The sequence below is a fragment of the Scyliorhinus canicula genome, chromosome 24 (assembly GCF_902713615.1).
Source record: "Scyliorhinus canicula chromosome 24, sScyCan1.1, whole genome shotgun sequence".
NCBI classification, from domain to species: Eukaryota; Metazoa; Chordata; class Chondrichthyes; order Carcharhiniformes; family Scyliorhinidae; genus Scyliorhinus; species Scyliorhinus canicula.
In genome coordinates this window covers 23,664,723-23,677,295 of record NC_052169.1, presented here as the reverse complement: position 1 = coordinate 23,677,295, position 12,573 = coordinate 23,664,723, and the positions used below count along the sequence as shown (strand labels likewise).

Sequence of the window (12,573 nt, the reverse complement as noted above, 5' to 3'; positions counted from 1 at the left end):
TTGTTTTCATTTTCTCATTCATTAAGCTCAAGACTCACAGAAGGGGCAAATTTGATATTCAGTGGCCAGCCCTCCGGGTCAGTCAGGAGTAAAGCTCTCTTTATTCCATCTTGTGAAAAGCTCCCATGATAGGTGCCTCCTGGGGTTGGATACAGAGTAATGTTCCCTCTACTGACCTCACCAAACACTCCCAAGACGGGTACAGCACGGGGTTAGGTACAGAGTAAAGCTCCATCTACACTGTCCCCATCAAACACTCCCAGAACAGGTACAGCACGGGGTTAGATGCAAAGTAAAGCTCGCTCTACACTGTCCCCATCAAACTCCCAGGACAGTTACTGCACTGGGGTTAGATACAGAGTAAAGCTCCCTCTACGCTGTCCCCCTCAAACACTCCCAGAACAGGTACAGCACGGGTTAGATACAGAGTAAAGCTCCCTCGACACTGCCCCCATCAAACACTCCCAGGACAGGTACAGCATGGGGTTAGATACAGAGTCAAGCTCCCTTTAAACTCGAACAACAATCAGTCCCAAGGATGGGTACAGCAAACTGTTAGATTCAGGGTATAGCAAGCGTGCACTCGATTAGTCCCTGGGATAAGGGGGTTGACCTATGATGAGAGGCTGAGTAATTTGGCTCTCTTCTCTGGAGTTTAGAAGGATGAGCGATGATCTCATTAAAACATAAGCTGAAGCGGCCGAGGTCGTTGCACTTGACTGGAGAATCTGGAACACGGTCACAGTCTCAGGATAAGTTGTCGATCATTTCGGACTGAGATGAGGAGAAATGTCTTCACTAGAAAGCTTGTGAATCTTTGGAATTCTGTACCGCCGACTGTTGTGCGATGCTCCAATGTTGCATCTATTGAAGGCTGGGATAAAGAGATGGCAACAGTTGCGGCCAGAGGCAAGAGAGATGTCAGGCACTTCACTGCTGAATTGCTGTACAATTCCACTCCAGCCACCCTTCCAGCACTGTGTCCAGTCTCATACAGGGAGAGTGGGCACCTCGAGGTTGTTGAAAGATTGCTGAAACTCAGGATGAATGTGTGTGAATGATATTGAATAAAATAGCGCCTGCTGGGATCAATCAATGATTATGAGGAGAAGGCTAATCCAACCTGTATCAAATTACAACAGTGTACAGCCAGTTGTAGTTTGTGATTAATCTTTGCCCAGTTCTTTTTGTTCAAAATATATTTTAGAAAGCCACTTCTGCTGACTAGATTGACGCTGTCTGCGCATTGCTGTTTGTTTCAGTTTGGTGCATGGTTCTGATGGGAGACTGGAGGCAATGTTTGGCACAGTGTCCCAGGATCGTGTTTCTAACACTAACTCCTTTCTGTCCTCTCAGAACGAGGAGTTTCAAATTTAGCAGTTTCTACTTTGTGGGAATGACTTTTCACTGTTTGGATAAAATGATCCGGACAATGATATATATTTACATTAAAGTAAAATATTTACATAGCAACTGCTCAACCAGATTTAGTGAGAAATAATGACTTTATTCAAACAAGAAAGGATTTTAACCATTGTCAGCGGTTGTGAACTTAATCCAGACTCATGCTTGTATTTCCATGTGGGGTGGCACCCAGAATGTGGACAGTCACCTGATCATCATCATCCTCACCGTGCCTCCCCCGCAACCCCAGAGGATCGTGATTAATTTCATTTGCTCTCAGGATGTGATCACTGCAGTAATAATAATAATAATCTTTTGTCACAAGTATGAAGTTACTGTAAAAAGTGCAGGCTGGTTTAGCACACTGGGCTAAATCCAAGGCAGGCCAGCAGCACGGTTCAATTCCCGTAACAGCCTCCCCGAACAGGCGCCAGAATGTGGCGACTAGGGGCTTTTCACAGTAACTTCATTGGAGCTTACTCGTGACAATAAGTGATTTCCATTTCATTTCATTTCAGCTGTCTAGCCCACTGAGCTAAACCAGCCTTAATATATTGGACGGGACAGGAATCAGGAATGGACAGTGCCCTGGGTATGGGGCAGCAATAGCATTGGGCTTGGATTGGAATGATTGGGAATGGGCAGAGCCCAGGAACAGAGGGGGGGAATGGGTACTGCGCATTCTGTTGTCACGGAGCAGCAGGTGGAGAAGGAAAAGGAGGTGGCCAAGGTATCAGAGTTAACAATGTGGAAAAAGAAGCCATTACTGGAGCTGCCTTAGCTGGGATCAGATAGGTAAGGGTGGGACCTCGAGTGGTGTTGTGTCAAAGGCTCATGACTGGTCCATGAGGAGTGGGGGCCGATAGGAAGGGGTCTGCACTGCAGTCATAGAATGCCATTTATAACACTGATCAGGGCTGTGGCAGGGCAGGTCGCAAACCATGGAGTTACTGAAAGGATGGGGACAACTTTCAGAGGCAACCACACATTCCCAGGGTAATGTTCTGGGGGTAAAAGCAAATGACTGCAGGTGCTGAAATCTGAAACAAACAGAAAATGCTGGACAATTACTTGCAGGTCTGTCGAGCGAGGACGGAGCTGCCGTTTTGAGTCTGGAGGACTCTGTCAAAGCTTTGACAAAGAGTCAGCCAGACTCAGCATTAGCTCCATTCTCGCTCCACAGATGCTGTCTGACCTACTGAGATTGTCCAGCATCTTCTGTTAATTTTAGCTCTGGGGACGTGGCTGCTAATCCCACAATGGCAGACAGCAAAATTTGAATTCAGCGACAAAAAACTTCATTGAAGCCTACTTGTGACAATAAGCAATTATTATTATTATTAAAAACTTGGAATTAACAATCTGATGATGACTTTGAAACAGTGTCCGATTATCGTAAAAACCTCAGCTGATTCACTAATGCCCTTTAGGGAAGGAAATCGGCCGTCCTTGCCTGGTCTGGCCGATGTGTGATACCGGACCCACAGCAATGCTGGTTGTCTCTCAGATGCCCTCTGAAATGACGTCGCAAGCCACACATCTCGGCCAATTTAGGGCGCAGCAAGACAAAGGCAATGATAGTAGAGCCAGTGGCACAGAGAGAAAACAAGTGAGATTTTTTGAGGATGACTTTTTTGAAGAAGTGAAGAAGAAGTGGGGTGTTAACCATTTGCAATTTCAGCATGGGGGAGTGGGCAGGAAAAGAAGATTGCTGTTTGGCAGTTTACTGGGGACAGGATTGAGGGGGTAGGAGGTGGTGGATTACTCGGGCGACAGCTGGCAAAACTAAGCAGAGTTCCTGCCCCGACTTGGCATCTGCCGAGCTCCAGGAACTGTGTGCATGTAATCATTGCATGAGAAAAGCATCGACTCCCCCTCAGGCTCGCTCGTTGGCACTCAGTGCCAAAGACAACTGGTGAAGCCAAGTGTCATGGCAATAGAAGTTATACATGAGCATTCTCAAGCATGAGTTAAGCTGTGTATGCTTTTAAATCAAACACTCTGTGAACCAAATGGAGACTGTTACTACCAGTTACAACATGCAGAGTGCCTGCAACCTCTTTGCTATTGCACAGTGCCAGGCAGAAAACACATTGGCATTAATCTTCCCTGTAGTGACCATCATCATCTGATTGCAGCTTTGTTCAAACCTTTTGGTGCCCCAATGGATCTGGCTACCATAATGGCCAGTGTAAATGTTATTGTGTGGGTGAGTGGATGAATGAATGGGAGGGTGGGTATGTGGGTGAGCTAAGTGGGTAGGGTGGCAGGGGTAAGTGGGTGAGGTGAGTCGGACGGGGCAAGGTTAGAACATAGAAAAATACAGCACAGAACAGGCCCATCGGCCCACAATGTTGTACCGAACTTTTGTCCGAGATTAAGAACAAATTAATCTACACCCGATCATTCTACCGTAATCCATGCACCGATTGACTAGACGCTTGAAGGCCCCTCATGTTTCCGACTCAACTACTTCTACAGGCAGTGCATTCCATGCCCCCATCACTCTCTGGATAAAGAACCTACCTCTGACATCTCCCCTATATCTTCCACCATTCACCTTAAATTTATGTCCCCTTGTAATGGTTTGTTCCACTCGGGGAAAAAGTCTCTCACCGTCTACTCTATCTATTCACCTGATCATCTTATAAACCTCTATCAAGTCGCCCCTCATCCTTCTCCGTTCTAATGAGAAAAGGCTGAGCACCCTCAACCTTTCCTCATAAGACCATCTCTCCATTCCAGGCAACATCCTGGTAAATCTCCTTTGCATCTTTTCCAAAGCTTCCACATCCTTCCTAAAATGGGGCGACCAGAACTGCACACAGTACTCCAAATGTGGCCTTAACAAGGTTTTGTACAGCTGCATCATCACCTCACGGCTCTTAAATTCAGTCCCTCTGCTAATGAACACAAACACACCATAGGCCTTCTTCACAGCTCTATCCACTTGAGTGGCAACTTTCAAAGATCTGTGAGCATCAACCCCAGGATCTCTCTGCTCTTCCACAATGCCAAGAACCCTACCGTTAACCCTGTATTCCGCATTCATATTTGTCCTTCCAAAATGGACAACCTCACACTTTTCAGGGTTAAACTTCATCTGCCACTTCTCAGCCCAGCTCTGCATCCTATCTATGACTCTTTGCAGCCGACAACAGCTGGTCTGGTCAGCAGGGCAATCGTGTTTGGTCTGGTGGAGTGGTCGGGGATGGGAGTCGAGGGGGAGAGTCAGTTCTGTGCTTACCCAGAGTTAGATTAGGATTTTTCTGCCTGACGTTTCCCTGCCAACTATTCAGGTAAGCAAGTCGGAACAGTCCACAGTCTCCCAAACTAACTCTGAGTCAGAGACATTTGTGAAACGACTCGGGGAGAAGGAGAATTCCCTCTGGATGTTAAGTCTCCCTGGACAATTCCCAAGAAGGTCAGTGCGCCGGGACTTCCGCAGGACTTAATGCTTTGGTTGTATGTTGAGTCTCTGATAATCCAGAGACCAGGAGATCTGGGCTGTTGACTTCTGACGATTGTTATGAGGAGAGAAAAAGAGTGTGTTACCAGCCAGGTCATCATGGGTAACTATTTTTCTGTGTTTATGAATGTTATGACAATTCTTTGTAAATGACTGCACGGTAGCACAAGTGGCTAGCACCATGGCTTCACAGCGCCAGGGTCCCAGGTTCGATTCCCCGCTGGGTCACTGTGCGGAGTCTGCACGTCCTCCCCGTGTCTGCGTGGGTTTCCTCCGGGTGCTCCGGTTTCCTCCCACAGTCCAAAGAAGTGCAGGTTAGGTGGATTGGCCAAGCTAAATTGCCCTTAGTGTCCAAAACAAAAGGTTACGGGGAGGTATTGGGTTACGGGGATAGGGTGGAAGTGATGGCTTAAGTGGGTCGGTGCACACTCGATGGGCCGAATGGCTTCCTTCTGCACTCTTATGTTCTATGTATTTTTGAAGTCTCTGATGCCTTACTGATCTCGATGCCAGGCAGACAATTGGGATGAGCAAAGGCAGGAATTTGGGTTTAAGCAGGCTTTTGGCTGGACTGATGATATGCAGTTGGGAGTTATTTTGTTTCAACCAAGATAGATAACTAAAATGTGCTCAGTATGTTGTCATGTGAAGGCAGCCTGTTATTGTTTCAGCAAGTTGAATTTACTCACAATTTGCTTTTGCCTTCATCCACTGTGAAATACAGCAGCTCAAAGATTTATTATTAGTGTCACAAGTAGGCTTACATTAACACTGCAATGAAGTTACTGTGAAAATCCCCTAGTCGCCACATTCCGGCGCCTGTTTGGGTACATTGAGGGAGAATTAGGAATGTCCAATTCGCCTAACAAGCACGTCTTTCGGGACTTGTGGGAGGAAACCGGAGCACCCGGAGGAAACCCACGCAGACACTGGGGGAACGTGCAGACTCCGCACAGACAGTGACCCAAGCCGAGAATCAAATCCGAGCGCTGTGCAGCATCATTGCTAACCACTGTGCCACCGTGCCGCCTGGCTCCGTCTCAGCTTTTGTGCAAAATGCTGGAAGAGGCAGATGTGCGCAGGATTGGAATACCCAGTCCTGAACACAAAAATAGTTAAGATTATTTGCTATCTTTCAATCCCAAATCCATAAACACGGACAGTTCAGGCTGCCGCGATTGGAGTGACTGCGAGAATAATCAAAGCAAGTTCCTGAGCTTCTAAACTGTTGCCGTTGCAACTTTAGCATCTGTGACAAGAGTTTTTTGATTTTTCTTAACTTAGCTCTTGGCAGTCTGCCAGTGAGTTACTTCACCAGGGTGTGACTGAACTTCTGCAACTGCTAAACCAGATCATCATTTCCTTTTTTTTTGATGCATGAACATCCCATCATTGTGCCTATCTGTGTAATCTGACCCGAGTGGCTGAGGAATGCACCTTGGGAATCCGTTTGCAACCAATTTGCTCTGTGGTTTTTAAGATGTGGATCCCATTGCCAAAATGGACAGTGGAACCTGATCAACATAGAAAACCCCAACAGTGAAATGTTTAAAGTTAAGGACCCCATAAACCAAAGTAATGACATCCAAATGAAGAAATTGCAAACGAGATTTCATCGTTTTGTAACTTTTACCAACCAGAACGAATACAAATTAAACTGGAATTACAAATGATACTTCAAATAAAGAAATGCTAAGTTTCACTTCAAAAAGTCGATGCAACAAAGATACGCCTTAGACAACCAGTAGCATTCCCCTTCAGCATGTATATCATTATGTAGCTACACAGTTCCACAATATGCTATCCTGCATTCACACAGAGTAGCTCAGGAGTCCTATCTGGCAACAGTTTCACTCTCCAGCCCCAGGCTTCACGAATATGATCAGCGAGGCATCTACAAATCCTCCCTTTTCATGTGTCATGACAGTCTGGCGTAGCTCTCCAGAATTCCTTTACAACCAACTAATAACAAGCTGGTTAACAGTTTGGTCACCTCTGGCAAAACACCTAGCTCCTTCACGTCTTTGAGCTAGTCACACAGCCGTCCAGGTTTTAGATCTTTTAGCCAGCTCGCACAATGCCTCCAAGAGCTCCTGCACCTGTGTCTGCCCTCCAGCTCCTCTCTTTACAGCAGTAGCTTCTTTGTTTGTCTTCCCTGTGTCTGGCCACATGGCTTTTGGATCTTAACGTTTGTCCTGATGGTGTGGCTCCCATGTCAAGGGTTGCCAGGTCCCTACAGTGCAGAAGGAGGCCATTTGATCCATCGAGTCTGCACCGACCCTCTCAGAGCCCCCTACCAAGGTCTACTCCCCCACCCTATCCCGTAACCCCACCTAACACATGCATCCGTGGGCACTAAAGGGCAATTTACCATGGCCAATCTACCTAACCTGCACATCTTTGAACTGTAGAAGGAAACCAAAGCACCCGGAGGAAATTGCAAACTCCACACAGACAATCACCCAAGGCTGGAATTGAACCCAGGTCCCTGGTGCTGTGAGGCAGCAGTGCTAACTACTGTGCTGCCAAGCCGTCCCAAGAAAATGACAGTTGATCCCTTAATAATTGAAGCAAACTCTTAAAAGACCTTTTCAACCATTCTTAAAAAGAAAAATAATTACAGGTTTTCTAAACATTTTTTTAGTCAGTCCGTTCCCTCATTGTATTCCTGAAAGATTTTTGCTTCAGATGCCTTGCAGTTTCCTCTGAAAATCGTTGGTCGTTTCTATTCCACCACCTTCCTGGGTAGTGGGCTCCAATCATCACCACTCAATGGCGCAAGCAAGTTCCTCCTCACACGCTCCCTGAATCTGTCCGAGAAACTTAAACCCCCTGGTCCTTGTGCCATCAACTGGTGGGAGCATTTTCCCCTTGTCTGCCTTGTGTAAAATCTATCATAAAATCTTGTGCACCTGTCAAATCTCCCCTCAATCTCCTTTGCTCCAAGAAGAGCACTTCTCCAACATAACCTCTAACCAAAGGAGAAACCTGAGGGTGTTGGTGAGGCCTCACCTGGAATAGTGCGTGCAGTTTTGGTCCCCTTACCTAAAAAAGGACATAGTAACATTGGAGACAGTCCAAAGGAGATTCATCAGGCTATTTCCTGGGGATGAGAGGGTTTGTCCAATCATGAGGCACTAAATAGGGTGGATCTGTATTCCCTTGAGTTTATCAGAGGGGTGACTTTATTCAAACGAACAAGGTGCTGAGGGGGCTGACAGGATAGTTGGAGAGATGTTTCCACTAGTGAGAGAGACTCCAACAAGGAGCCATAGCCACAAGATAAAGGGCTGGTCATTGAAAACAGAGGCGTAGAAATTTCTCCTCGCGAGGGGGTGATGAATCTCTGGAATTCTCTGCCCCGGAGGCTGGATCATTAGAAGTATTTGAAGTGAAGGTGGATAAATATTTGATGCATTGAGGAATAGAGGGCTATGAGGAAATGGCACAGGAAAGGAGTTGAGGCCGGCTTGGATCTACTGCTTCGAATTCTTGTGTATAATGGAGCAAAAGGTGATCTGCGTGGGTCTCACCCCCACAACCCAAAAGATGTGCTGGTTAGGTGGATTGGCCACACTAAATTGCCCCTTAATTGGGAAAAAAAGTTGGGCACTCTAAATTTATTTTAAAAAAGAGCCCTGGCTTTGATTCCCTCAGCTTTTGCCTTTGTTGGAGTGTGCCTGACCTGTACCCAATGCCCCTCTTCCTTGCAAATCACCCATTCTTCCATTATATTTCTTCCTGTCAGTCTTTGGTTCTGTTTTGCCCTGGCTAAATTCCATTGAAATTAGCCACTTCCAATTTAGATGGGTTACATTAGATTTGATGAGGTTTCAAAAATCATGAGGGACCTAGAAGCATGGATAGAGCAACTGTTCCCATTCGTGGATGGGTCGTGAACAGTGAACACGGTTGGGGAATCCCAAAGAAGCGCCATGAGGAGAAATGAGCAGTTCAGATCGAGTGTACCACCTGAGAGTGCAGGGGAGGCAGATTCAATCATGGCTTTCAAAAAGGAGTTGAATAAGGACCTGAAGTGAATAACATTGCATGCTCCAAGGGCAGGGGAATGTGGGACTAGCAGTGAGCTGGCATGTATACGATAGGTTGAATGGTCTCCTTCTGTGCTGCAATAATTTGCTGAATCTGCTTTGCTCAAAACTGGTTAAACCACACAAATGATTGCACAGTTTTAAGCGCCAGTTGTGTTTCCGTGATGTCTAGTGCTAGTTATAGACATCACACTATGGGAAGGCTCTCTGCCCAATTCCTCATTGGGAGCTTCATGTTGTGGGCTCTCGAGGAGCTTCCAAAAGTTACGTTCCAACTTTTGAAGGCATGGACACCAAGAGGCACATTTTAAAAGATTTTGAGTTTTTTTAATGTGCCAAGACACTTAACTTCTCTACAAAGAACAAAAGAACAAAGAAAAGTACAGCACAGGAACAGGCCCTCCGGCCCTCCAAGCCTGCGCCGACCATGCTGCCTGTCTAAACTAAAATCTTCTTCCGGGGTCCGTATCCCTCTATTCCCATCCTATTCATTTATTTGTCAAGATGTCCCTTAAATGTGATTATTGTCCCTGCTTCCACCACTTCCTCCGGCAGCGAGTTCCAGGCACCCACTATCATCTATGTAAAAAAACTTGCCTCGTACATCTCTAAACCTTGCCCCTCGCACCTTAAACCTGTGCCCCTTGTAATTGACACGTCTACCCTGGGAAAAAGCCTCTGATCCACTCTGTCTATGCCCCTCAATTTTGTAGACCAATCAGGTCGCCCCTCAACCGCTGTCCTTCCAATGAGAACAAACCGAGTTTATTCAATCTCTCCTCATAGCTAATGCCCTCCATACCAGGCAACATCCTGGTAAATCTCTTCTGCACCCTCTCTAAAGCCTCCATATCCTTCTGGTAGTATGGCGACCAGAATTAAGCACTATACTCCAAGTGTGGCCTAACTAAGGTTCTATACAGCTGCAACATGACTTGCCAATTTTTAGACTCAATGCCCCGGCCAATGAAGGCAAGCATGCCCTATGCCTTCTTGACTACCTTCTCCACCTGTGTTGCCCCTTTCAGTGACTTGTGGACTTGTACACTTAGATCTCTCTGACTGTCAATACTCTTGAGGGTTCTACCATTCACTGTATATTCCCTACCTGCATTAGACCTTCCAAAATGCATTACCTCACATTTGCCCGGATTAAACTCCATCTGCCATCTCTCCACCCAAGTCTCCAAACGATCGAAATCCTGCTGTATCCTCTGACAGTCCTCATCGCTATCCGCAATTCCACCAACCTTTGTGTCGTCTGCTGTTTCTGTATCTGCTTATGTGTTTCTGCCAACGATTCTGTATATTCACAGACAGTGACCTCGACGCTGATTAAAATGCTTACTTTTTGCAATAAACCCCTTTCCAGCTTTACTAACCAAATGGAACCCAAGTGTCCACTATTAAACATATCAAAGAATTTTAAAATATTTTTTATTAACTCATATATTTAGTTAAATCAGTTGCTTGGGGTCGTGGCAGATTCTGGTTTTCTGAAAGAGAAATTAATTTGAGAGGGAAAACGAAGGAAATGACACTTCACAAAATGGACTCCCATTTTCGCCTGGAGAGAGATTGAGCAGTTTAGGCCTAAACACTCCAGAGTTTAGCAGAATGAGAACTAATTGAGGTAAATAAGATGATAAAAAGTATTGACAGAGTAGACATAGAGCGGATGCTTCCTCTTGTGGGGCAACCTTGTATGGGCTGGTTTAGCTCAGTGGGCTAGACAGCTGGTTTGTAATGCAGAACAAGGCCAGCAGCGTGGGTTCAGGCCTCCCCGAATGTGGCGACTAGGGGCTTTTCACAGTAACTTCATACTTGTGACAATAAAAGATTATTATTATCTGGAACGAGAGGTCATAGTATAAGGGGTCGCAGATTTAAAACCGAGATGAGGGGAAATTACTTCTCTCAAAGGGTCATGAATCATTTGAATTTACTCCCCCAGAGTGCAGTGGACGTCGGGACAGTGAGTAAATTTAAGGAAGAGATGGACAGATTTTTAATTGGAAATGGCTTGAATGGTTTTGGAGAACGGGCAGGAAAGTGGAATTGAGACCGAGAGGAGATTAGCCATGGTCATAATGAATGGTGGAGTCGGCTCAAGCGGCTGAATGGCCTCCTGCTCCTAGTCCTTATGTTGTTGTATTACAGCAACTGTACTTCCATAATAATTGGCTGTAAACTCTTTCGGCCTCCCTGAGACATTCTTTCCCTCATTTCCGAGTTAAGGTTTGCTGACTCCAACCAGAGAGACTCAATTCTGGGAAATCTCTAGCTGACCCTTGGATGTCCTGTTGTAGTTGTGTTTTCTGACATCTTCCCATTGTTTTTTCAATTGGCAGGACACGTTGATGTCTTCACGTCAAAGCTGACTCTGGTTGATCAGTTTCCAGCATTGTCAGTCGCAGAAAGGTTTGGGTCGTTCAAGTAAGTGACGACATGGTATTCATGTGTTTAGTTGTTGCTTTCCAAATCCACGCTCATCCCTCCCGCTGGCTCCCGATTTAAGCCCAGGTTTCAGCCCCCTCACAAGTGCACCAAGACAGCCTTACGCTAAGTGAGATGACATTCTCTGTGACTGGGATCATGATGTGGTATGCTTTTTACAGTGTGCTATTAGGGCAGCACGATAGCACAAGTGGTTAGCACTGTGGCTTCACAGCGCCAGGGTCCCAGGTTCAATTCCCTGCTGGGTCACTGTCTGTGCGGAGTCTGCACGTTCTCCCCGTGTCTGCGTGGGTTTCCTCCGGGTGCTCCGGTTTCCTCCCACAGTCCAAAGATGTGCAAGTGAGGTGGATTGGCCATGCTAAATTGCCATTTGTGTCCAAAAAAGGTTAGTCGGGGTTACGGGGATAGGATGGAGGTGTGGGCTTAGGTTGGGGTGCTCTATCTAAGGGCCAGTGCAGACTCGATGGGCTGAATGGCCTCCTTCTTCACTATAAATTCTATGATTCTATAGAATTGCAAATTTCTGTTGTTGTTCTTGGTTTCTTTGCAACTGTTTAACATCTGGAATAAAGCATCATACAAATTAGGCCCGTTTCCTCTAGAATTTAGAAGGTTATGGGGTGATCTGGTCGAAGTCTTCAAGATATCCACAGGAAAATACAGGATAGATGAAGATGAACTGTCTCCACTTGTTGGAGATTCTAAAACTCGGGGGCAGAGTCTAAAAATTAGGCTAGACCATTCAGGAGAGATGTTTAGAAAGAACTTCTTCACTCAAAGGGTGGAATTCTCTCCCACAAACTGCAGTTATGTTAGATCAGTTAATTTTAAATCTGAGATAGATATTTTGTTAAGCAAAGGTATGATGGGATATGGGCCAAAGGCGGGAATATCTAGTTAGGCCACAGATCAGCCATAATCTCATTGAATGGCGGAGCAGGCTCGAGGGGCTGAATGGCCTACTCCTGATCCTGTGCTCCTTAAGTGTTCTCCATCAGTGCCTTGCCTCTGTTGCCGAGCTCAGAGTGATTCGCGTTTCTATTTTTACATTCTCCAGTTGGGAACAGGGAGGGGCCACTCCTGCTCCTCAAGCCTGCCCTAACATTCAATTAGATCACGGTTGATCTGTGTTTTCCATTTGTCAACCTTTGCACTATATCTCTACACCCAACTAAATGCCTATTGATTTCA

General features: G+C 46.0%; 1 protein-coding gene across 1 annotated transcript in view; it reads left to right on the top strand.

Annotated features, from left to right (window-relative positions):
• LOC119956729 (little elongation complex subunit 2-like) overlaps nt 1–12,573 on the top strand; it is a 54,102-nt gene that overhangs the window by 16,278 nt on the left and 25,251 nt on the right. Inside the window, exon 3 of the mRNA XM_038784065.1 lies at nt 11,277–11,361. Within this exon, the coding sequence (XP_038639993.1) occupies nt 11,277–11,361 (85 nt within the window). The remainder of the gene's footprint in view (nt 1–11,276; nt 11,362–12,573) is intronic.